The sequence below is a fragment of the Dipodomys merriami genome, unplaced genomic scaffold (assembly GCF_024711535.1).
Source record: "Dipodomys merriami isolate MVZ:Mamm:240054 unplaced genomic scaffold, mDipMer1.0.p SCAF_691, whole genome shotgun sequence".
Classification (NCBI taxonomy): Eukaryota; Metazoa; Chordata; class Mammalia; order Rodentia; family Heteromyidae; genus Dipodomys; species Dipodomys merriami.
This window is the reverse complement of record NW_027206281.1, coordinates 379,651-404,834: the sequence shown is the minus strand read 5'-3', so window position 1 is coordinate 404,834 and position 25,184 is coordinate 379,651. Positions and strand designations below refer to the sequence as shown.

At 69.7% G+C, this 25,184-nt stretch overlaps 2 protein-coding genes across 2 annotated transcripts in view; one reads left to right on the top strand and one right to left on the bottom strand.

Annotated features, from left to right (window-relative positions):
* The window catches only part of Tspan9 (tetraspanin 9), a 31,131-nt gene extending 19,081 nt beyond the window's left edge, over positions 1-12,050 (top strand). The window contains 7 exon segments of the mRNA XM_070006068.1: positions 8,893-9,084; positions 9,384-9,458; positions 10,181-10,282; positions 10,454-10,487; positions 10,490-10,587; positions 10,912-10,995; positions 11,730-12,050. Of these exon segments, the coding sequence (XP_069862169.1) occupies positions 8,893-9,084; positions 9,384-9,458; positions 10,181-10,282; positions 10,454-10,487; positions 10,490-10,587; positions 10,912-10,995; positions 11,730-12,050 (906 nt within the window).
* A 3,240-nt stretch (positions 12,051-15,290) lies between these two features.
* On the bottom strand, positions 15,291-24,675 carry LOC138816345 (tetraspanin-11-like). Its single transcript, XM_070006067.1, is given in 10 exon segments — positions 15,291-15,607; positions 16,166-16,238; positions 17,631-17,717; positions 18,262-18,420; positions 19,242-19,292; positions 19,295-19,348; positions 19,787-19,861; positions 20,942-21,133; positions 22,220-22,317; positions 24,420-24,675. Coding segments are annotated over 9 exon segments (1,095 nt in total). The 5' UTR covers positions 22,307-22,317; positions 24,420-24,675.
* Positions 24,676-25,184: the final 509 nt, after the last annotated feature.

The window sequence follows — 25,184 nt, the reverse complement described above, 5'->3', positions numbered from 1 at the left end:
GGGTGCTGCCCAGCCCTGAGAGCACGGATGGAAGGTTCTGGTCAGTAGGGGGCAGAGGTGATGGGCACCATGGTGGTTTTGGAGACCCACGGCCTCCTGGCCGGGCCCAAGGGATGCGTCACGAAGCCCGTCTGACACGGGGCCGACGTGGAAGGGGGAAGACACCGCGGGGAGTGGGCGGTCCTTCCTGTCTGCGGAGCGCGGCGTGGGGGGCGCGACCTCCCCTGCATCAGCCTCACCCGCCCGGCCGCCGTCTGCATTGGCCAGGCTGGGGTCCGGGGGTCCATCCAGGGCGCCCCGGCTCTTCCCAGGGCCCCGTGCCGGTGTCCTCTGTCCCCGATGACTTTGTGGTGTTTGTTTCTCATTTCTGGGCACCCAGATTCGGGGCCCCCCCTCCTGCGCTGCTGTCCCGCCCCCCGACTCCTGCCGTGTGCCCCCCGGACGCAGTGCGGGGTGTTCGGGGTGACGGATTGGGGGGTCGGTGTCATCGGTGTCAGATTATCCCACCCTCCCCTGCAGACCTGCCCCCTGGCTCTGGACGGGGAGCCCCCCAATGCCCCCACCTCTTCTGGAGTGTGGGGGCCCCTGACGCTAAGGCTAACGGGGGACCCGGGCCCATCTGGGGAGCCCCGGGCCCATCTGGGGGGACCCGGGCCCATCTGGGGAGCCCCGGGCCCATCTGGGGGGACCCCGGCCCATCTGGGGAGCCCCGGGCCCATCTGGGGGGACCCCGGCCCATCTGGGGAGCCCCGGGCCCATCTGGGGGGACCCGGGCCCATCTGGGGGGACCCGGGCCCATCTGGGGAGCCCCGCTCGGCTCTGTGGCCTCTGGCGTGCCGCGGTTTCTTGGTCTGGCCTCCGCCTCTCCGCTTTGCCCCGGCCCGCAGCTCGCTGTGTCCCTGTGGGTGGCATTTCTGGTCCCTGGCCTTGTGTCCCCTGCCCTGTGTCCTTGTCAAGTCTGTCCGGCCAATGCTGGCCTTGAACTCAGCGCCTGGGCGCTGCCCCTGAGCTGCTTTGGCTCTAGGCTGGCACTCTACCACTTGAGCCACGGCGCCACTTCTGGCTTTTTTCTGTGTCCGTGTTCCCGAGGAATCGAACCCAGGGCTTCATGCAAGCGAGGGGAGCGCGGTACCACTGAGCCACCTGCCCAGCCTCCCCCCACGCCCCGGGCTGGTTTTGAACCTTGGTCCTCAGACCCCAGCCTCCTGAGGCGCTCAGGGTTGGTCAGGAGCCCTCCTCTGGGTGCTGCGGGGGGGGGTCTGCACCCGCGAATGCCGGTGTGCCCTGCGACCCCCCGGTTCTGTGGAGCTCATCTGCCCCCCAAGATCACAGCCGCGGCTCCGAGTGCTTGTGCGTGCCGAGAAGCCGCTGCCCGGCCTGGGGGTTTGACCCCGGCCACTCTGGCCTGTCCACCCACCCTGGGGGCGTCGGGGGTGTTTTAGGGGAGGCAGCCCGGGGTACCACGGGAAGGCCACGGGGCGCTTACACAGCGGTGGCAGCCCGGGGTGTCTGCTCCGTGCAGGGTGGACGTGCTGAGGTGCACGGCTCACTGCACACTCCTGCGTCCAGCCCAGGCGGTGTGGACCCCCTCCCGGGGGCAGGGCCGGGCTGGGGGGGTCCTCAGGGACAGGGGCCTGTGCCCCGGCCCCTTGGGAGTCCCGGCCCTGCTCCTGTGCCAAGGTAGACGTGGAAGGACTTCTGACCGAGATGAACCGCGATCCGCCCGATCACCACCTTCCCGGTGGCTGGAGTGCCAGACAGACAGCCGGTTCTTTAAAAATACAAACATATATCTGATTCTAACCATCGTGGGTCGTCATGGGAGAACATGGCTGGGCAGAGAGATGCAGAAATAGCCTGAATTAAATCCCGCGCTGGCCTTTCCCGCCCGGGCCTCTGTGGGTGGTGGCGGTGCTGTTGCAAATGACACCCTGGGTTCCGAGGACCCCGGGGGCCCCAGGGCTGTGCTCTGGGCCAGCAGGGCCGCTGGTCAGCACCGTCCTGGGGTTCACGCTGCGTGGGGTACGGTCGTCAGGTGACAGCCCCTGGGGGTCTGGGCATGGGCTCTGGGGGAGCCAGGTGGAGGGATCGCCCGCCGAATCCCACCCGCTGCGGCTGGCTGCTCCCCCAGGCCCCGGCCATCTGGTGGCCGGTGGCCGGCCCTGGCCGGGTCTGGCGCAGGTGAGGCCGGCACTGGGGGGGGCAGGCCGGGATGCGGGCAGGAATGTCTATTCCCGGCAGGTGCAGCTGCCTGCTGCGTTCCCACGGGGCGGGGCCGGGAGAGGCCACGCCCCCCACGCGGGCCCCACCCCCGCCGGGGCTCCCCCAGCCTGTGCCCTTATATAGCCCTCCTGGGCGCCCGGGGCTGGCCGGCGCAGCTGGAGACAGCTGTGGGCTGGGAAACCTTCCCTGAGCCAGGGTTTTAGGGTGCAGCAGCCAGAAATCTAAGCCGGGAGTGTTAGGGTTTGGCAGGCTTCCTGTGGCCTACTTACACCGCCTCACAGGGGCCTGGCCCGGGCCTCTCGGCCGGGCCCCGGCGGACGCCTGTGGGGCGGGGGGGGGGGGTAGGGCGGGCTGGGGGGGGTCTGCCCTGGGCTGTCCCAGCCCCTCCCCCACCCCGCAGGTTCTCATCTGGAAAGGGGGTTCACAGGGGTGTCCTTCACCCCAGGCTCCCGCCTGTCATCCCAGCCTCGAAGGAGGCCGAGACCTGAGGATCGCAGGCAGAAGCCAACTTGGGCAAGACAAGTCAGAGAGACGTCATTTCCAGTTGATGAGCCAAAGCTAGAGAGAGAGGCACAACCAAGCGGTAGAGCGCCAGCTGTGAGGGGAGACGGGCCCTGAGTTCAAACCTCAGCACGAGCAAAGAAGGAAGACGGGAAGCCCGTGTGCACGCCTGGCATCCCAACCACTCAGGAGGCTGAGAGCTGAGGATCGCAGTTCAAAGCCAGCCCGGGCAGGAGAGACCGTGAGACTCTGATCTCCAAGGAACCACCAGAAAAAGCCAGAAGTGGCGCCGTGGCTCACAAAGAGCTCAGGGCCAGTGCCCAGGCCCTGAGTTCAAGTCCCAGGACTGGTGTGTGCATGCACACATGCACACACATACACACACATACACATACATGCATACATACACACATTCACACACATACACACATTCACATATACACATACATACACATACATGCATAAATACACATTCACACACATACACATACACACCCCTTCTTTTCATGATCAGTCCAGGCTGAGACATGTGTGCAGGTCAGCAAGTGACCCCTGAGCATCAGAAATGTTGGGGTTCGGGGTCTTCTGGTCCCCAGGGGAGAGACAGCATGGGGGTCTAGTAGCCCCTGGCCGTACCCCCTAGGGTGTCTGTGTGGCAATTACCAGGCTTAATTGAGGAATGATTCTCTCTCCCTCTCCCCCCTCCCCTTTCCCCCCTCCCTCTCTCCTCCCTCCCTCCTTGGTGCTGAGGCTTGAATTCTACCTGAGCTTTCCCGCTCCAGGCTGGCGCTCGACCCCTTGAGTCGCAGCGCTGGGATTACAGGCGTGAGCCGCGGCACCGGGCGTGGTGTTCCCACCGCCCAGCGGGGCAGCCAGCTCGGGCGCAGCCATGCTGGGGCGGCCTCCAGGGTCACCACGGGCAGGCGCGGTGGGCGGCGGGGCCCGAGGCCCCGGCCCCGGCCCCGGGCTGCGATGGGCGGATCTGGTTGAGGGTATAAATAGCGGAGGGGGGGCAGGGGTGTGGCCTCCCGCGGGCACCCGGTGCGAATCCCTTCAGGAGGTCACCTGCGCCCCGGGGCGCCCGGATCGGCACCCCGGAAGCCCCGCTTCGTTAACTCCTCGAGGGCCGCTCCTGTGTGGCCTGGGACGGCAGGGCGCAAGGCCCTGGGCACCCCAGATCTCTGCCCTGCAGCTGGGCCCCGAGCCCCGAGAAGCCGCCGGCGACCAGCTGTCATCTGTATTTCTACAGACGCAAAGCTGCCCCAGAGCGCCACACGTCCCTTTTCTGGGTGTCCTGGAGGCCGCACCCCGAGTCCCTCCACTCACAGTGTTGTTCTGAGCCGGGCGCCGGCGCTCACGCCTGTCATCCCAGCTACTCGGGAGGCTGAGACCTGAGGATCGCGGTTCAAAGCCAGACCTTGCGGGAAAAGTCCACGAGGCTTTTACCTCCTGTTGGCCAGCAAAAAGCCAGAAGTGGGGCTGTGGCTTAAGTGGTAGAGCACCAGCTTGGAGTGAGAAAACTCAGGGACGGCGCCCAGGCCCTGAGTTCAAGTCCCAATGCTTACTAAGCCCCAGTGCGTGTGCACGCGTGTGCACGCGTGTGCGCACCCCCCCAAGAAAACTAAAAGCACCTCTGGGAGCTCGGGGAGGAAAGGTCGAGCCACAGAATGCCGGTGCCCGCATTCTACCCGACTCCTCCCCCCCTTCCCCTCGTTTCTGTTGAATGAGCAAAAGCAAGAGCAGCGTCTCCGGAAGATGCGCAGCGGCCGCGGGGCTGCTCTGATCATGATTCTGTTCTGCTCAGTGTGTGGCCACGCCCCCACGCCCCTTGCCGACCAATGGCCTGGCTTCCTCTCCAGGCCTGGGGGGCGGAGCTCTCGTCCCTCAGATGAGTGAGGGGCGGGCCTGAGACTGGCCAGCTGCTGCACCTGCGGGGGGGGGACCCCAGGACCCCCTCCGGGTCCCCCTCAGCCCCCCTCCGGGTCCCCCTCCGCCCCCCCTCCAGGTCCCCCTCCGCCCCCCCTCCGGGTCCCCCTCCGCCCCCCCTCCAGGTCCCCCTCAGCCCCCCTCCGGGTCCCCCTCCGCCCCCCCTCCGGGTCCCCCTCCGCCCCCCCTCCAGGTCCCCCTCCGCCCCCCCTCCATCGATCGGAGGCCACAGGCCTCCACCTCTGCCCAGGAAGTGATCAATTCGGATTCGCAGCCAGCATGGCGTAGAAGTAGCAGTCTTGGTTTTATGTCTGTGCCCCCAAACACCTCTGCCGTCCCCCTCTGTGTGTGTGTGTCTGTGTGTGTGTGTGTCTGTGTCTCTGTGTGTGTCTGTGTGTGTGTCTGTGTGTGTCTGTGTGTCTGTGTGTGTGTCTGTGTGTGTCTGTGTGTGTGTGTCTGTGTGTGTCTGTGTGTGTCTGTGTGTGTGTCTGTGTGTGTCTGTGTGTGTGTGTGTCTGTGTGTGTGTCTGTGTGTGTCTGTGTGTGTGTGTCTGTGTGTGTCTGTGTGTGTGTCTGTGTGTGTCTGTGTGTGTCTGTGTGTGTGTGTGTCTGTGTGTGTGTCTGTGTGTGTCTGTGTGTGTGTGTGTCTGTGTGTGTGTGTCTGTGTGTGTGTGTCTCTGTGTGTGTCTCTGTGTGTGTGTGTGTCTGTGTGTGTCTGTGTGTGTGTGTGTCTGTGTGTGTGTGTGAGGTGCAGCAGGTGTCTCGGGGCTTCAGGCTGCTGCCAGTCCTGGGGCTTGAACTCAGGGCCTGGGCTCTGTCCCTGAGCTTTGTCACTCACGGCTGGTGCTCCACCACATGAGCCACGGCGCCATGTCTGCCTTGTCACTGGTCTGTTGGAGATCAGAGTCTCCCAGACTTCCCGGCCTGGGCTGGCCTTGAACCTCGATCCTCTGATCTCAGCCTCCTGAGGAGCTGGGTGACTGGCGTGCGCACCGGAGCCCCGCTTTTGCAGAGTGATCGTTCCAGCGACCCCTCCAGCCCCCCATCTCTGCCCGCCACGGTGCCACGCAGGGGCTGGAGGGCCCCAGGGCCCCTCGGGAGGGCGCAGGGAGCCCCGATCTGGCTTTGGACGCGTCCTGACCCCCTTGGGTTCACAGGGTGTCTGGGCGCCCCCCCCCAGCTGGCTTTCCACTTATCTTAATTTATTGATGAAAACGTGGGTTACGGTCCGGGGCGCAGACAGCGGCCGCTCCCTGCCAAAAGCAAGCTCCTTCCCAGCCCGGAAGAGCCACGCCATCCCGAGATGGGCGGCTGGGGACGGGCGCTGGCGGGGCAGCGGCAGGATGGGGGCGGGGGGGGGGACAGGCGGGGGGGGAGCTGCCTGGCGGAGGCCCCCTCCCCCCTCCCCCCCCAGGCCCACCGCCTCCCGGGCGAGGGCTGCAGGCCCTGGAAATCCACGCCAGCTCTCCGCTTTGCACACGGCACTTGGCTGGGAGTTTCTTGCTCACGAATGGCCTTGAGTTGCGACAGAGCCATAGGGGGTCGGAAGCGTGAAATCCACCATCTCAGAGCAAACACGACTCAGGAGGCTGAGGTGGGGGGCTGGGGGGGCTCTGGGCCAGGCACAGTGCCCGGTGGGTGTGGGGGGTGGCGAGACCCCATCTCAATGAAGACACACACGGTGGTGCATGCCTTTGGCCCAGTTAGGAAAGGGAGGGGAGGGGAGGGGTGAGGAGGGGAGGGGAGGGGAGGGGTGGGGAGGGGAGGGGTGAGGAGGGGAGGGGTGGGGAGGGGAGGGGTGAGGAGGGGAGGGGTGGGGAGGGGAGGGGTGAGGGGAGGGGTGGGGAGGGGAGGGGTGGGGAGGGGTGGGATGAGGAGGAGAGGGGTGGGGAGGGGAGGGGTGGGGAGGGGAGGGGTGGGGAGGGGTGGGATGAGGAGGAGAGGGGTGGGGAGGGGAGGGGTGGGGAGGGGAGGGGTGAGGAGGGGAGGGGTGAGGAGGGGAGGGGTGGGGAGGGGAGGGGTGAGGGGAGGGGTGGGAAGGGGAGGAGAGGGGTGGGGAGGGGAGGGGTGGGGAGGGGAGGGGTGAGGGGAGGGGTGGGGAGGGGAGGGGTGGGGAGGGGTGGGATGAGGAGGAGAGGGGTGGGGAGGGGAGGGGTGGGGAGGGGAGGGGTGGGGAGGGGTGGGATGAGGAGGAGAGGGGTGGGGAGGGGAGGGGTGGGGAGGGGAGGGGTGAGGAGGGGAGGGGTGAGGAGGGGAGGGGTGAGGAGGGGAGGGGAGGGGAGGGGTGGGGAGGGGAGGGGGATCACAGCTCCAGGCTAGTGGGGCGCTCGCTCCGCAGCGGTGGACGGGCCGGGGCGCAGGTCTGGCCCCGCACTGCCCGGCCTTCCTGGCGGAGGGGCCTCTGGTGGCGTCCGTGGCCGCGTGTCTGGGGCTCCCGTGGACGCGGCTGGGCCGGGCTGACCGCTCGCGCGCGTGGCTCCCTGCTGCGGTGCCGGATCTTTAAACTCCTCCAGCCGCCCCGAGGCCGAGGCCGCTGAGCTCCTGCTCAAGGCTGGCGCTTGACCCCTTGAGCCACAGCGCCACGTCCGGCTTTTTCTGTGTCTGTGGTGCTGAGGAATCGAACCCAGGGCCTCACGCGTGCCAGGCGAGCGCTCTACCACGGAGCCACCTGCCCAGCCCCTGTTTGACTATTTAATTGTTATCACACAAGCGGCGTTCGGAAGGCGCGGGTGATGCAGGTCAGGGGAAGCGTGCGTGTGCGTGCCCCTCCGACCCGCGCTCCCTGAGTGCGTGGCGGTGTTGGAGTATCGTCTCAGGACGCCTCAGACACAGAGCGAAAACCCCGTTCCCAAATAATCAAAATGTAACTAGGTTGTCCATATGCAGATTGCCACACACAATGTTTATTTGGAGGCAAACGGGGCTCCAAAATAGGGGTGTGATATTCCTGTCACCTACGAAGCCGGGGTGTCCAGACCGCCACGGGGAGCCGAGAAAAAAGAAAAAAACACAGAGCCCAATAAAAGCGGGTCCAGGGAGGGCGCGGCTGTGCACGCCTGTAATCCCGGCTGCTGGGGCCGGGGTGGCGCTGTGGCTACGCGGCTCAGGGCAGCGCCCAGGCCCCCAGTTCAAGCCCCAGATTGGCACACGCGTGCACGCGTGCACACACACAGACACAGACACCCACCCACGGACACAGACTTGGCTTCCGGCTGGAGAGAGGGCTCACCACGGGGCCCCTGCTACCCAGGGCTCAGCTTACCTCCTGTGCATGTGTGGGATGGACGGGGGCGTATGCGAGACCCCATCAGGCTGGGGTCTTTCCTCTGTACTTTCTCCTGCCCGGCAAGTGCAAGGCCGGCATTGGCCAGCCGAGCAGAGCTCCCGCACCCAGCCCCGGCACATGGGCGGCTGGCGGCCCCTGCTGGCCGGTGCGGGCATTGATGGAGTCCCGGCCCCTCTCCCCAGTCACCCTCCCATAGCTTGGTCTTCCCAGCAGAGAGGAAGCTCCGGGCCGTCCAGCTCCGGGCTGTGGCAGGGCCGTCCGTGGCCCGCCCTCCCTCCTGCCCGCCGAGGTGGGAGAAGCGGCCAGCCCTGCCGGCCATGGAGGGGGCCGCCCCCCCCCTTCAGCGGGTTCCTGGTGTGATTAATGAGCAGGATGCGGAGCCCCGGCCCGGCCGGTTGAGCAGACTGGGAGTTTGTGAATGGAGAGCGCGGGGACAGCGCGCCACCTGGTGGCCGTGGGCGGGGTGACGCCGGGTCCCGCGGGGCTGGACGGTGCCCGGGCTGAGTGGGCCTTCCAGGGCCTGCGGGGGGCAGACCCCAGGCCGAGGGTGTGGGGCCCGGCGCGGGCTGTGTGCGCGGCGCGTGTGTCCAGCCAGGGTGAGGCCCCGAGGGGCAGGCTCCGTGGAAATGGTCTTTTTGGGGGTGTGTGTGTGTGGTCAGTCCTGGGTCTTGAACTCGGGGCCTGGGCGCTGTCCCTGAGCTTGCTCCGCTTGACCGTGTGCGTCTCAGTGCCAGCCCCCCCCGGGTTGACAGATGGTTCCTTGGGGATCCGCGTCGGGTGGGCCTTCCTGCCCGGGGCTGGCTTTGAACTGGGGTCCTCGGGTGTCGCCCGCTGGGTGGCTGGGACCGTGGGGTTCTGGCTGTGCGGGGAGGGGAGCCGGGCGGGGAAGGGTGTGGGGCCTCGGGCTGGTCTGACCCCCCTCTCCCTCTCTCTCCCCCCCCCCCCGTCTCCCCCCAGCTCTGCGGCTGCGGGCTGCTGGGCGTGGGCATCTGGCTGTCCGTGTCCCAGGGCAACTTCGCCACCTTCTCCCCCAGCTTCCCCTCGCTGTCCGCCGCCAACCTGGTCATTGCCCTGGGTGCCGTTGTCATGGTGACCGGCTTCCTGGGCTGCCTGGGGGCCATCAAGGAGAACAAGTGCCTGCTGCTCAGCGTGAGTGCCCCCCACGTCCCCCGGGCTCCCCGGGCCGGCCCACGGCCCCCCCCGCCCCATCCCGGGCCGCCCCACGGCCCCCCCACTCCCCTGGGCCGGCCCACGGCCCACAAGGCCCCAGCCAATGCCAGCTTACCCAGGGCCTGGCCTGGAGAAACTGCTTCTAGAATGTTCCAGGCCGGCCCCAAGCGGGTCCTTTTTGCACCTCCAGGGCTGGGAGGCCGGGTCGCCCCCCCCCGCCCCGTCACCCCCGCCCCGTCACCCCCACCCCGCGCCCACCTGGACGTCTGTCCCGCCAGTTCTTCATCGTCCTGTTGGCCATCCTCCTCGCTGAGCTCATCCTGCTCATCCTCTTCTTTGTCTACATGGACAAGGTGAGCCCGGCGGCAGGGGGGAGGCGGGGAGGGGCTCACAGTCCCTGGGGCCTCTGGGGAGGGGGAAGGGGGGCATAGTGGGGGGGCTGGGGCAGGGGGAAGGCAGGGAGGGGTGCATGAAGTCCAGGGTCTCTGGGGAGGGGTGAGGCGGGGCGGGGCACGTGGTGGGGGGCTGGGGAGGGGGGAGGCGGGGGCGGGGCGCATGGTGGGGGGCTGGGGAGGGGGGAGGCGGAGCGGGGCGCATGGTGGGGGGCTGGGGAGGGGGGGAGGCGGGGCGGGGCGCGTGGTGGGGGGCTGGGGAGGGGGAAGGCGGGGCGGGGCGCATGGTGGGGGGCTGGGGAGGGGGGAGGCGGGGCGGGGCGCATGGTGGGGGGCTGGGGAGGGGGAAGGCGGGGCGGGGCGCATGGTGGGGGGCTGGGGAGGGGGGAGGCGGGGCGGGGCGCATGGTGGGGGGCTGGGGAGGGGGAAGGCGGGGCGGGGCGCATGGTGGGGGGCTGGGGAGGGGGGAGGCGGGGCGGGGCGCATGGTGGGGGGCTGGGGAGGGGGAAGGCGGGGCGGGGCGCATGGTGGGGGGCTGGGGAGGGGGGAGGCGGGGCGGGGCGCATGGTGGGGGGCTGGGGAGGGGGGAGGCGGGGCGGGGTGCATGGTGGGGGGCTGGGCAGGGGGGAGGCGGGGCGGGTGCGGAGGCCTGGCCCGGGCTGACCGCCGCGGCCGGCCCGCAGGTCAGCGAGAACGCGCAGCAGGACCTGAAGGAGGGGCTGCTGCTCTACAACACAGACAACAACGTGGGGCTCCGGAACGCCTGGAACATCATCCAGGCGGAGGTGAGGCTGGGGGCTGCCGGGGCGGGCGGAGGGCGGGCGGAGGGCGGGCACGGGGGGGGGGCGGGGGAACGCCTGGAGGCTGGGGGCCGCCGGGGCGGGCGGAGGGCGGGCACGGGGGGGGGGGCACCCTGGGAGGCCCGGGACCCCGCCTCACCCCCCGGGCGCCCGCAGATGCGCTGCTGCGGCGTCTCGGACCACACGGACTGGTTCCCGTGCTGGGGGAGAACACGGTGCCCGACCGCTGCTGCGTTGGAGAATTCCCCAGGGCTGCGGGCGCAAACGCCACCACGCCCCTGTGGAGGACGGTGAGCCCTGGGGGGCCCCGGAGGGCGGGGGGGGGTGAGACCCGAGGAGCACAGTTCAAAGCCAGCCCGGGCAGGAAAGTCCATGAGACTCTCGTTTCCAAGGAACTAGCAAAAAGCCAGAAGTGGCGTGGTGGCTCAAGTGGTAGAGCGCCAGCCTTGAGCAAAAAGCTCAGGGGCAGTGCCCAGGCCCCGAGTTCAAACCCCCACAACCAGCATGAGCACACACACACACACACACACACACACACACACACACACGGGGTGGGGGGAGGGGGAACGAGTCCCGGGGTGACCCCAGGACCTTGGCCTGTGCTCTGTCCGCAGGGCTGCTACGAGAAGATGAAGATGTGGTTTGAGGACCACAGACACGTGCTGGGTGCTGTGGGGATGTGTGTTCTCGTCATGCAGGTGAGGCTCGGGACGGCGCAGGCCGGGCCCGAAGCCGGGACCCCAGAGCCCTGAGTGCCCGCCTTGGGCCGAGGCCTGCCCCGGAGGCCGGACTGGCCACGCACCATCCCAGAAGTGGCGCTGTGGCCCAGTGGTAGAGCGGCCAGCCTTGAGCTGAAGAGCTGAGGGACAGCGCCCAGGCCCAGAGTTCAAGCCCCAGGACTGACCAAAAAGAAAAAAGAAAAGGACAAAGCTCAGGCCCAGAGAGTTCTAGAACTACCTGGGCGTGACTTTTATTTAGGGTTTTGGTGTGACTTTTATTTAGGGTTTTGCTTTGCTTGGGGCAGTTTTGCTTGGATTTGAACTTGGGGCCTTGTGTTCTGCTACTTGAGCTACACACCCATTCCTTTTTTGCTTTAGTATTTATTTAGTTAGTTACGTGGGGGTGGTGGGGCTCGAACTCGGGGCCTGGGCGCTGCCCTCGGCTCTGCAGCTCCGGGCTGGCGCTCTGCCCCTTGAGCCCCAGCGCCACTTCCGGTGTTCCGGTGGTTCCTGGGAGATCAGGCGTCTCGCGGCTCTCCTGCCCGGGCTGGCTTTTGCGCCGCGATCCTCGGATCTCAGGCTCCGGGTCGCTGGGACGGCAGGCGGGAGCCACGGCGCCGGCTCGCAGCTTGAGTTGACTCGCACCCCCTCCTCCGGGGCTCCACGGGGGGGCTTCTCCCCGCCTGCGCCTGAGGACCCCCCTTGCCTTCCAGATCCTGGGCATGGCTTTCTCCATGACCCTCTTCCAGCACATCCACCGGACGGGTAAGAAGTACGACGCTCTGAGCGCGCGGCCAGCGCCCGCCTGCCGAGCACCCCCGCGGCGGGGAGGCCGGGCGACGGGGCGACGGGGCGACGGGGCTCGCGGACCGCGGCGGCGCCCCTGCCCGGCCGGGGGGAGGCGGGGCTCCGGGGGCTCCGCAGCAGCCAGCAGCAGCAGCAGCAGCTCATTTGCCAAAGAACCATGGGTGGGCGTGGCCGGGGAAGCCCCGCCCCGCCGCACCTGTCCATGCCGGCCACGCCCAGCCACGTAGGCCCCGCCCCGCCGGCCCCGCCCACCCTGCCGGCCCCGCCCAGCCGCGCTGGCCCCGCCCCACCCCTCCGCGCCGGCCCCGCCCCTCCACGCCGGCCACGCCCCTCCAACGCCGGCCCACGCCCCTCCACGCCGGCCACGCCCCGCCCCGCAGCCTGACCGGCCGCCCCGCGCCTCCGCCCCGGCGGGAACTTGGGGGGAACTTGGGGGCTCCCCGTCTTTCTTCTTTTTTAACTTGATTTGACGTTAAGCTCGGGTCCGCGTTCTTCGGGAACATTCTCGCGGACACTGGCTTTCGGATTTGTAACTTTGTACCGTGTTGGTTTCCCCGGACGGTTTTGAGTTTCCTTCGCCTGTGGGTGGGGATGGGGGGGGGGTCAGGGGTCAGGGGTCAGGGGTCAGACACCATGAGCGGGTCGGGGGGACGCAGAAGCGCGTGGCCCGGGGTGGCAGAGGCAGGGCTGAGGGCTGGTGAAATGCCTTCTGGGAACGTGTCCCCCCACCCTTCCGGACCCCCCGGATCCCCCTGGACCCCCCCTGACCCCCTCCTGACCCCCCCCGCAGCCCGCGGCCAGGCCACTCACACATTCCTGGACGCTGTCCGGTCCACACCGCGCCGACCCCCAGGCCGGGGGGGGGGGCGCCCCAGGCCCCCGGCCGCTCCCAGGGGAGGGGACAGCTGCCTTTTGGGGACCCCCCAGGGCAGAGCGGGGGGAATCCCTGGCCGGGGCCGTTTTTAATCATTTGTGAATATCAGCAACAAAAGCCAAGTATGTGGGGGGTCCCCAGCCCCCCCCCCCGCAATCCGGAGATCTGGGGTGCTCCAGAAGGCTTCACCCCCCACCCCCAGGGGGTGCTCAGGCCGGGGTGACTGCCCGGCAGGCCCGGCCCCCGGGTGACCAGCTGCGGCATCGGGGTGCCAGGTCCCCCCCCCCCCCGTGACTCCCTGCCAGGCTGGGTCGGCATCTCGGCCTGCCAGATGGGGAAACTGAGGCAGCCACAGGCCGGCCCACCCGCTGGCGGAGGTGCTATGGAGCGGGGCGGGCTGGGGTGGGGGGGGTGCTGGGGCTCCGGCGGCCCTCCCTCCCCCTCCATGGCGGGGGTGGGGGGGACCCTCCCCCGGGAGCCCCCGGCCCCAGGGTCACCCGCTTGTTGGTTTCCGATGCACTTTCCGCTTGCCCCCCCTCCCGGCTTCATTGAATACTATGTTTTTAGCATGTTTTTCAATAAAAACGGATAATGTGTTCGGAGCACAAAGCCAGAGCCTCCTGGTGGTTTATCCCCCGTCCCTCCCCCCCATCACGGGCAGGGGTGCGGTGTGGGGGGTCAGAGCTCCTGCCACTCTTAAAATACGTTAGTTTCTTTCACTTCTTTCTTGGGGCCAATCCTGGGCGCTGTCCCTGGGCTTCTTTTTCCCCAACTCAAAGCTGGCGCTCTACCACTTGACCCACAGCTCCACATCTGGCTTTTTGCTGGTCCAGCTGGGGGATCAGAGATTCACAGACTTTCCTGCCCAGGCTGGCTTTGAACCGAGATCCTCTGATCTCAGCCTCCTGAGGTGCTGGGATGACAGGCGGGAGCCACTGGTGCCCGGTCTCCCTCTCTGTCTGTCTGTCTGTCTCTCTCTCACACACACACACACACACACAAACACAGCATTCACACACAAGACAGGCTCTCACAGACCCTTCCAACCCTGCTGATGGATAGATCCATGGAGACTCGAACCCACAGTTGGGATGTGGAGTGCAGAACTCCCCCTCCCCAACCCTGAGGCTGGGCCTCGGGGTGGACACCTGGCATCCACGTGCTTTTCCTCTGGTTCCTGTCTCCATGGCGGGGGGGGGGGGGGGGGGGGGGGAGGGACACCGACAGACGGCCGAGGTGTACTGCGGTCTGCGCCCTTGAACTTGAAGACACCAAGAAGCCCCTTGTCAGGGAGACAGACAGAGGCAGAGACAGACAGCAGAAAAAGACAGAGACAGAGAGCTGAGGAACTGCACACAGAGCCGGGCCTCCGGACGCTCCTCTAGCCACACCTTCCTCCAGATGCGCAGGGTATAAACATTCAAGGCTTTGTAATCATCACTATAAAGCTTGTGTGTGTGTGCGTGCGTGTGTGTGTGTGCGTGCGTGCGCGTGCGTGTATGTGTGTGCATGTGTGTGTGCGTCATGATCACGTCAGGTGAAAGGTACATTTCTTTTGGGGGGACAATGTCACCCCTTTCCCTCCTTCAATAAAAAAAAATAAAATCCCTGGCTTCTCAAACCATTTGACTTCCCCTCGAATAACCCGAGACCCACCATGAAACAAGAAAAGAAAACACAAAGCCTTTGCCCTTTGTTTGCTTTTTTTTTTGGTCGGTCGTGGGTCTTGAACTCAGGGCCTGGGCGCTGTCCCTCAGCTCTTCAGCTCAAGGCTGGTGCTCTACCACTTGAGCCACAGCGCCACTTCCTGTTTTCTGGTGGTTCCTTGGAGATCAGAGTCTCACGGACTTTCCTGCCCAGTCTGGCTTTGAACCGAGATCCTCCGATCTCGGTCTCCTGAGTAGCTGGGATTCCGGGCGTGAACCTGAGCCCCCTGTAGTTGTTTTGGGGCTGGGAAGAGGGGGCAGGCTTGGGTTGTTTGTGGCTCCCCATCTGGTCAAGGTCTTCTATTTTCTAGAATGTTCTTAGCACTTGGAAAAGTCCTTCTAGACAATTCTCCGCTTGCGCCGGGGATGTGAGAGGGAGCGAGGCTGGAATGGCAGACGGGGAGGCGGAGGCCCGGGCCAGGGCAGGGCGCCCCTCCGCGCCTGTAGTCCACCTCTCAGGGGCTGAGATCCAGGGATCCTGGTTCGAAGCCAGCCCCAGCAGGTAAGTGTGCGACTGATCTCCCATGAACAGCAGAGACGCAGGTGGAGCTGTGGCCCCTGCGCACCCCCAGCCTCTGCCCCCGACCTGGGCCCTGCAGGGAGGAACTGGGGAGCGGAGGGAGGGGGTGGATTCGGGGTGAGGCAGGGCCCGCTGAGCACCGGAGCCACGGGCGCCAGGCCCGGATCCTGTGTGCCACCTGACAAAGGGTGGGGGGTCAGGAACGCATGGCGCAGGGCCGGGTCCGGGGGCGCAGGGCCGGGTCCGGGGCACAGGACCGGGGCGCAGGGCCGGGTCCGGGGTCACAGGGCTGGGGCGCAGGGCCGGGTCCGGGGGCGCAGGGCCGGGTCCGGGGTCACAGGGCTGGGGCGCAGGGCCGGGTCCGGGGTCACAGGGCTGGGGGCGCAGGGCCGGGTCCGGGGCACAGGACCGGGGCGCAGGGCCGGGTCCGGGGCACAGGACCGGGGCGCAGGGCCGGGTCCGGGGTCACAGGGCTGGGGCGCAGGGCCGGGTCCGGGGGCGCAGGGCCGGGTCCGGGGCGCAGGGCCGGGTCCGGGGGCGCAGGGCCGGGTCCGGGGCACAGGGCCGGGTCCGGGGCGCAGGGCTGGGTCCGGGGGCGCAGGGCCAGGGGCGCAGGGTCGGGTTCCGGGTGCAGGGCCAGGGCGCAGGGTCGGGTCCGGGGCGCAGGGCCGGGTCGGGGGTCAGCTGGCCGCGGTGGGGGTCAGCAGGCCGTGGTGGGGGTCAGCTGGCCGCGGTGGGGGTCAGCAGGCCGGGTCGGGGTCAGCAGGCCGTGGTGGGGGGTCAGCAGGCCGTGGTGGGGGTCAGCAGGCCGTGGTGGGGGTCAGCAGGCCGGGTCGGGGTCAGCAGGCCGCGGTGGGGGTCAGCAGGCCGGGTCGGGGTCAGCAGGCCGCGGTGGGGGTCAGCAGGCCGGGTCGGGGTCAGCAGGCCGTGGTGGGGGTCAGCAGGCCGTGGGTGGGGGTCAGCTGGCCGTGGTGGGGGGTCAGCAGGCCGCGGTGGGGGTCAGCAGGCCGGGTCGGGGTCAGCAGGCCGTGGTGGGGGTCAGCAGGCCGTGGTGGGGGTCAGCTGGCCGTGGTGGGGGTCAGCAGGCCGCGGTGGGGGGTCAGCAGCAGGCCGGGTGGGGGTCAGCAGGCCGGGTCGGGGTCAGCAGGCCGCGGTGGGGGTCAGCTGGCCGCGGTGGGGGTCAGCAGGCCGGGTCGGGGTCAGCAGGCCGGGTGGGGGTCAGCAGGCCGGGTGGGGGTCAGCAGGCCGGGTCGGGGTCAGCAGGCCGCGGCCGGAGTCTGCAGTAGAGGCAGCCGGCGAGGAGCATCCCGCACACCTGCGGGGACGGAATGGACAGGTCGGAGGCCGCGGGCGGGGCGGCGGGGCTCGGGGCGGGGCCCGGGGCGGGGCGGGGCCCGGGGCGGGGCGGGGCGGGGGCCCGGGGCGGGGCTCGGGCTCGGGGCGGGGCGGGGCCCGGGGCGGGGCTCGGGCTCGGGGCGGGGCGGGGCCCGGGGCGGGGGCTCGGGCTCGGGGCGGGGCGGGGCCCGGGGCGGGGCTCGGGCTCGGGGCGGGGCGGGGCCCGGGGCGGGGCTCGGGCTCGGGGCGGGGCTCGGGCTCGGGGCGGGGCGGGGCCCGGGGCGGGGCTCGGGCTCGGGGGCGGGGCGGGGCTCGGGCTCGGGGCGGGGCGGGGGCCCGGGGCGGGGCGGGGGCGGGGCCCGGGGCGGGGCTCGGGCTCGGGGCGGGGGCCCGGGGCGGGGGCAGGGCGGGGGCGGGGCTCGGGCTCGGGGCGGGGCCGGGGCGGGGCAGGGCGGGGCGGGGCCCGGGGCGGGTCGGGGCGGGGCCCGGGGCGGGTCGGGGCGGGGCGGGGGCCCGGGGCGGGGCGGGGCGGGGCCCGGGTCGGGGCGGGGCGGGGCCCGGGTCGGGGCGGGGCGGGGCCCGGGGCGGGGCGGGGCGGGGCCCGGGGCGGGGCGGGGCGGGGCCCGGGGCGGGGCGGGGCGGGGCCCGGGGCGGGGCGGGGCGGGGCGGGGCCCGGGGCGGGTCGGGGCGGGGCCCGGGGCGGGGCGGGGCGGGGGCCCGGGGCGGGGCGGGGCGGGGCCCGGGGCGGGGCAGGGCGGGGGCGGGGCCCGGGGCGGGGTCGGGGCGGGGCCCGGGGCGGGTCGGGGCGGGGCGGGGCCCGGGTCGGGGCGGGGCGGGGCCCGGGTCGGGGCGGGGCGGGCCCGGGTCGGGGCGGGGCGGGGCCCGGGCGGGGCGGGGCGGGGCCCGGGGCGGGGCGGGGCGGGGCCCGGGGGCGGGGGCGGGGCGGGGCCCGGGGCGGGGCGGGGCGGGGCCCGGGGCGGGGCGGGGGCGGGGGCCGGGGCGGGGCGGGGGCCCGGGGCGGGGCGCGGCGGGGCGGCCCGGGGCGGGGGCGGGGCGGGGCGCGGGGCGGGGGCGCGGCGGGGGCCCGGGGCGGGGGCGGGAGAAGCCGGACGTGGAGGAGCCGGGGCCGGGCATAAAACGGCGTGCGAGGCCGCGAGGCCCAGGGTTCAAGCCCGGACTGGCACACGCACGCGCAACACGCACACGTGCACACACGCACACACACACTATCACACTCACACACACTCACACACCGTAGAAGAAAGGCAGAGGGGGAGGCGTTGGTGCCCGGCCGTGGCCCCGCGGCGCCGGCCTGTGACCCGGGCCCGGAAGCGGGGACCGGAGGACGGAGGACACCGCAGACACCGCTCACCTGCAGACAGGCCGCCCCGAGCCCCACGGCCCCCGCCAGCAGCAGGCGCTCGTCCAGGAGCCGCTCCAGCCGGGCCCTGCAGCCGCCCTGCGGGGACAGCGCCTGGGTGGGGGCTGCCCGGACCCCGGACCCCCGGTCCCCGATCCCGGTCCCGCCCCCCCCATTCCCCGCCGCGCCCCGGCCCCGCCGCGCCCCTCCCCGGCCACGCCCCTCCCGGCCCCGCCCCGGCCACGCACCTCCAGGCTGTAGATGTTGGAGGGGTGCAGCCCCGGCCGCCCCCGGCCCCCGCCCCCGGCCCCCCGCACCTCCAGGCTGTAGATGTTGGGGGGGGTGCAGCCCCGGCCCCGCCCCTCCCGCCCCCGCCCCGCACCTCCAGGCTGTAGATGTTGGGGGGGTGCAGCCCCGGCCCCGGCCCTCCCGGCCCCGCCCCGGCCACGCCCCTCCCCGGCCCCTTCCCGGCCCCGCCCCGCACCTCGAGACTGTAGATGTTGGGGGGGTGCAGGCCCCGGCCCCGGCCCCCGCCCCTCCCGCCCCCGGCCCCGCCCCCGCACCTCCAGGCTGTAGATGTTGGGGGGGTGCAGCCCCGGCCCCGCCCCCCGGCCCCGCCCCCGGCCCCGCCCCCGGCCCGCACCTCCAGGCTGTAGATGTTGGAGGGGTGCAGGCGCCGGCCGCAGCCCCTCACCACCGTCTTGCAGCAGCTGTCGGGGACCCCGCGGCCCGCGGCCTCCGCAGACAGGACGTAGGCGCTGTGCTGCCAGTCCAGCCAGCCGTGGCTCCCGCAGCACCTCAACTGCGGGGAGAGGAGCGGGCTGGGGCGGGGCCGTGGGCGTGGCAGGGCAGTGGGCGGGGCCGTGACGCGGGGACGGGGTGGTGGGCGGGGCGGGGGCGGGGCCATGGCGGGGACGGGGTGGTGGGCGGGGCCATGGGCAGGGCCATGGGCGGGGACGGGGTGGTGGGCGGGGCCGTGGGGGGGACAGGGTGGTGGGCGGGGCCGTGTATGGGCGGGGCCGTGGGCGGGGCCATGTGTGGGCGGGGGCCGTGGGGCGGGGGGCAGGGCCATGGGCAGGGCCGTGGGCGTGGCGGGGCCGTGGGCGGGGCCGTGTGTGGGCGGGGCCGTGGGCGGGGCCGTGTGTGGGCGGGGCCGTGGGGGGGCCGTGTGTGGGCGGGGCCGTGGGCGGGGCCATGTGTGGGCGGGGCCATGTGTGGGCGGGGCCGTGGGCGGGGGCCGTGGGCGGGGGCCGTGGGCTGTGGGCGGGGGCCGTGTGTGGGCGGGGCCGTGGGCGGGGCGGGGCCTGTGGGCGGGGGCCGTGTATGGGCGGGGCCGTGTGTGGGCGGGGCCGTGGGCGGGGGCCGTGGGCGGGGCCGTGTATGGGCGGGGCCGTGTGTGGGGCGGGGCCGTGGGCGTGGCGGGGCCGTGGGCGGGGGCCGTGTATGGGCGGGGCCGTGTGTGGGGCGGGGCCGTGGGCGGGGCCGTGTGTGGGCGGGGCCGTGGGGGGGGCCGTGTGTGGGCGGGGCCGTGGGCGGGGCCGTGGGCGTGGGCGGGGCCGTGGGCGTGGGCGGGGCCGTGTGTGGGCGGGGCCGTGGGCGGGGCGGGGGCGGCGCGTGGCTCACGTCCTGCTGCAGCCGGTCCACCGAGGCCGTGAGGGCCAGAGGCCCCGGGCTGTCCGTAGTCCTTGGGCCAGGGCGAGGCTCAGGCGCTGTTCCAGCTCCTCGCTCAGCTGCGGGGGGGGGGGGTCGGGGGAGGGGGTGTCGGCGTCTCCACTCCAGCCTTTTGCTGGCGCGCTGGCGATGGGCCCCGGGCCTTCCCGCCCGGGCTGGCTTTGACCCCGGACCCGGATCTCAGCCTCCCGAGCGGCTGGGATGGTCTGGAAGCTGACCGCCCGCTGCGCGGCCTTCCCTCGGGGGGCGGGGCCCTCCCCCATCACCCCCCTCCCCCCATCATCCCCCCCATCACCCCCCTCCCCCCATCATCCCCCCCCCATCACCCCCCTCCCCCCTCCCCCCATCACCCCCCCCTCCCCCATCATCCCCCCTCCCCCATTATCCCCCCCTCCCCCCCTTCCCCCCCATCATCCCCCCCCTCCCCCCTCCCCCCCATCACCCCCTCCCCCCTCCCCCTCCCCCCCCCCCCCCCCCCCCCCCCGCCATCCACTCACCCGCTGGTGGTACGCGTGGGCCAGGACACCGGCCACCAGCTCCACCAGGAACACGGCCAGGAGCAGGAACAGGTACTGGGGGCAAGGGCAGGGGGAGGGGTCAGCGGGGGGGGGGGTGGGGGGGAGAGGGGGAACCAGGGCATTGCTGGGGGGCAGGGCATTGCTGGGGGGCAGGGCATTGCTGGGGGGCATTGCTGGGGGGCAGGGCATTGCTGGGGGGCAGGGCACTGCTGGGGGGCATTGCTGGGGGGCAGGGCATTGCTGGGGGGCAGGGCATTGCTGGGGGGCATTGCTGGGGGGCAGGCATTGCTGGGGGGGGCCGGGGGGACCCCGGAACTGGCCTCCACCATCAATGCCTCAACTTGAAGCGACTTTGTGAAACGAGGAATTGCGGCAGGCGGGGCGGGCGCCGGCGCTCACGCCTGCCATCCCAGCCACCCAGGAGCTGAGGCCTGAGGATGGCCAGGCAGGGAAGTCCCCGCGAGGCTTGACTCTCAGCAACCGGCCAAAAGCCGGAATGGAGCTGTGCACTCAGGTGGCCGAGCGCCAGCCTGGAACATGAAGACTCAGGGACAGCGCCCAGGCCCTGGGTTCAAGCCCCAGGACAGACAGACAGACAGACAGACACCCCTGATGGGGTTGCCTAGAATTCTACATCTTCATGTCCTGATTAACTGGGGCACAGTACCTGGGCCCTGGGTTCAAGCCCCAGGGCTGGAAACAAACAAACACCCCAAAGTCTGGGGAGAACCCCAGAAGCAGACAAAGTTCTGTGTGCGGATCTCGAGCGTCTGCGGATTCCGGGGGCGGCTCGGAACCCCCAGCTCCGTGCCTACGCGGCTCCCTCCAGGCTCGGAGGGAGGAGGGGCACCCCAGAACTCCGGTCCCCCCCCACTCCCTCTGGGGTTCATTAACGCGTTTTCCAGTCCTGCAGCTCTGCTATCCAGGGCAGAAAACTGGGGCGCTGCTGGGGAGAGCTGGCCAGGCCCAGGCTGGGCCCCCCCCCCCCGGCGCCCCCAGCACCCCAGACTCCCCAGGACTGGTGCTAGGCCTTGCTGCCAGTGGACGGTGTGGGGTTGAAGTGGGGTCCCCCCCAGCTCGGCCTGGCTTTTGTGGGGGGCCAGGGAGGGGGGAGCCGGTGTGGGGGTGACTCACGGCAGACAGACAGCTCCTCTGCTCCCGGACGATCGCCCCGAAACCCAGGAAGCCGGCCGCCACCACCAGGGAGCCTGCCAGGAGGAGGATGGAGGCGGAGGCAGAGAAAGTTCTAGAAGCCAGGACTCCCAGGTAGCCGCTGCTCTCCACCAGTGTCCAGGTGCCCACGGCCAGGGCCCCAGCCCCAGCTGCCTGTGGGGACACCGGAGAGGCTGCTACCGCCCGGCCAGCGCCCGCCTCGGGCCTCCACAGAACCTTCCAGAAGGTTCTGAGGACAGGCGGGCGAGGCAGGGCGGGCTCTGGCTTTCTCGTCCTCATAAGAAACATTCAGCCCAGCGCGGCGGCTCACACCTGTCATCCTGGTGATGCGGAGGCTGAGATCTGAGGACCGCGGTTCAAAGCCAGCCCGGGCAGGAAAGCCCGAGAGACTCTGATCTCCAAGGAACCGGCAGAAAACCGGAAGTGGCGCCGTGGCTCAAGGGGTAGAGCAAATAAAAAACAGCCCCGCCAGCCCGGCCCACACACTCCCGAGCTGAGGCTGGAGGCTGAGATGTGGAGGCCGGCGGTGGGAGGCCGCTCCAGGTAGAAAAGCCAGCCCCGGGGAGGCCCTGGGCAGCCAACTGCTGGGCTGGAGGCCCTGCCCGAGGAGCGGGGGGGGGTCCTGCTTCTCAGCGCAAGGACCCCGATTCCATCCACAGAAGCAGCACAAACCCCAGAGCCTCAGAGCACGGGTCTGCGCAGCCGGGATTACAGGCGAGAGCGCAGCGCCCGCCCGAGTCTCTGTCTCTTCCTCCTCCTTATCTCATTTAACCCTTTATCTCCTGAAGGCTCCAAGCATGTCCTATCCCAGGAGGCTCTGGGGTCAGGGAGCACGGGGACTCGGGGACCTTTTCTGTTGTCTGTGCGCCATCCTTGAACTTGGGTCCTGGGCGCCGTCCCTCAGCTCTTCAGCTCAAGGCTGGCGCTCTACCACTCGAGCCACAGCACCACTTCCAGTTTTCTGGTGGTTCGTGGGAGATCAGAGTCTCGTGGACTTTCCTGCCCGGGCTGGCTTTGAACCGCGGTCCTCAGATCTCAGCCTCCCGAGTCGCTGGGATGACAGGCGTGCACACCGGCGCCCGTCACCGGCCATTTGCTGTCGACTCTAAAATAAGATCTCACTGGAGGCCAGAGGAGGTCATGGGTGCGGATCACCAGGGGGAATCGGGGCCGACCCGGACTCGGGGCTCTGTGCTCGGGACAGACTCGGGGCTCGGGGCTCGGCTGGGCTGTGTTTACCCAGAAGAGGAAGTTGACGATGAAGAGCAGGCACTTCAGGTAGACTCTGGGCCAGTCTTCCTTCAGGTCCTCCGTGGCGGGCGCCATGGGGGCCGGGCCTGTGGAGGACAGTCCTGCTCAAGGCCGCCCCGAGGTGGGGGGGTGCCCAGCACCCCATCCCTCCAGCCGACTTTTCCTCCCCTTATTTCCGAGGTGGAGTCTTCGTTGCCCTCCCAGCTCCAGGACCGCGATCCTCCTGTCTTCACTTCCCAAGACTGGGAAGATTAGGGTCCAAAGCCAGTACACACACACACACACACACACACACACACACACAATCATTCTTTATCTCTGATAATTGCAAGCATCCTGAAGGAGGGGGAGGGTGGAAGATCTTCCTTCACCCTATCCTTGCAGTTGGTTGGAGTGCTGGTATAATAATGGCTGGAGCTCCTGCAGCTGTTTTGGGCCATGAAGTACAAAGCCATAGGTCCTAAAGGGTGGAGCAGGTAGAAGCAAAGAGCCAGGGTCTCTGATTTGAGGAGTTGCAAGCGATTCCTGCTCCCCTCCAGACTTCTGTGCACACGACTCATCAACACACGGGGACACGAGGGTCCCCGAAGCCACCTGGGTTTGTCCCAGCTCCCGCCTCCCTGGAGGGAGGGGGAGGGCAGGTGTCGGAGGTGGATCACCGGCTGGCCCTCATTAGCATGTCCAACAAACATCTCATGCATATGCATAATGCAGATCACAGCCATGGTCCCACCCCCCACCCTACTTAGTAAATATTCATCAAAGCTTAATTTTGCCTTTTCTAGAAGATCAAGCTAATTAGCAGGGCTTCTGGAGAGTTCTCTCTGGGCTGCAGGGGCCAGCTGAGGGAGCAGGGGTGCGGGGGGGGGGGGAGGGAGGGGCGTGGCCAGGACTGCACCGGGCAGCCCGGGAGGCTGACAGGGGAGGCTTGGGGCTCGAGGCCGGCAGATGGCGGCCAGGGCAGCCCCGGCCCAGTGCCCCACCCCCCACCTTGCCCCAACCCGCTTCAGGCCCCCCAGGGGTCCTGCTAGGCAGGGAGCTCAGGGCACCCGCAGACATCAGAGCCGGGGTTCCCTCACAGACACCCCAAAAACACACAGGCCTGGGCGTGGGCACCACACCCACAGACCTGCCACAGACAGACAGACGGATGGACAGGCAGATAGCCAGATGGACCGACCGACAGATGGATGGATGGACAATGGACAGACGGATGGATGGTGGACAGGTGGACGGAGAAACCAGATGGATAGATAGCTAGACAGACAGATGGACCAGACAGACAGGCAGATGGACAGACAGATGGACTAACAGACAGATGATGGACCAACAGACAGATGGATGGACAGACCAGATGGACAGATGGATGGACAGATGCATGGACAAGTGGATAGGCAGATGGACCGACAGGCAGACGTAAGGACAGACAGAGCCAATGGATAGACGGACCAGACAGACAGATGGGCAGATGGATAGGTAGATGGACAGACAGATGGGCAGGCAGATGGATGGACAGATGGCGGGACGGGCGCCGCCCCGGGGGTCACGCGGGGTCACGGGGGGCATGGCGCGTCGTGGGCACACAGCAGCCGAGCCCGGGGGGCTCCCGGCTCCACAGGCCCCAGCACCCCACGTTCTGAGCCCACCCAGGACTGAGCCACACGCAGACCCGCGTCCGCGGCCAGCGCCGGCTCCACACGGAGCTTTCCGGAACCTTCCCTGTGTTCCCACAACCCCTCCCGACTGCTGCCCCGGCCTCAGCCGCAGGCCCCGGACCCCGGGACGGCGATGCCCATCCATCCCCCAACAGCTGCCGGGGCTCCAGAACCTTCCACGCAGAGCCCCAGAGCCTGCCTGCTGTGGGAGAGCCCTGGGGCCCTGTACCCCCAAAACACAGGGGTCCAGGGACAGGGGGACAGTCCGGCCTGGACAGACACACAGACACACAGACACACAGAGACAGGCAGCCAGACCTGCTGCCCCAACCCTGCACCCCAGAAACTCAGGGGCCCAGGCCGAGGGGACAGCGCACCCCACAACTGCTGGCTGGGGGCCTCGGCTGGGGGAGCCCTCCCAGACCCCAGGCCCGGCCAGACCACAGCAGCCCTGGGGTGCGGGGCGTTTGTCTCCAGACCACTGTGGAGGATCGGGGCCCCCCACCTCCCCTCCACAGCCCGCAAGCACTCACCGGGGTGGAGGTCCGCACGGCAGCCCGGCGCTGGGCACCGCCTGCTTGCACTTCCGGCCTGCCCGTCTGCCCGGCCTGCCTGGCCTGCCCGTCTGCCTGGCCTGCACACACTTCCCGGCCTGCCCGGCCTGCACACACTTCCCGGCCTGCCCGGCCTGCACACACTTCCCAGCCTGCACACACTTCCCGGCCTGCACACACTTCCCGGCCTGCCTGGCCTGCACACACTTCCCGGCCTGCACACACTTCCCGGCCCGCACACACTTCCCGGCCCGCCCGCCCGGCCACCGCAGCTGCCCGACGCCCTTTGTCTGGAGTTTCTGGGAGGTGGAGCAGAGCTGGGCCCCAAGTCCAGCCCAGAACTGCCAGGGGGGCTGGGGGGGGGCTGGGGACCTCCTCTCCCCCCCAGCCCTGCCCCCAGCCAAGTTCCCCTCAGCCCTGCCCCCTTCCCCACCCCCCCATCCCTGCCCCCCTCAGCCCTGCCCCCCAGCCCTGCCCCCCTCAGCCCTGCCCCCAGCCCTACCCCTGAGCTGGAGAAATGCACAGGGTGGGGGCTTTGGGCTCTCAGGGGTGCTAGCGCTTGCCTGGCCAGGTAGTTCACACACACACACACGCACACACACACACGCACACACACACACATGCACACACACACACACACGCATACACACACGGCCCACCCACATCATGTGTACCATCATACTCACAGACACGCACACATCCCGCCCCCACATGCACACTGCACATACACACACGTGTACACGC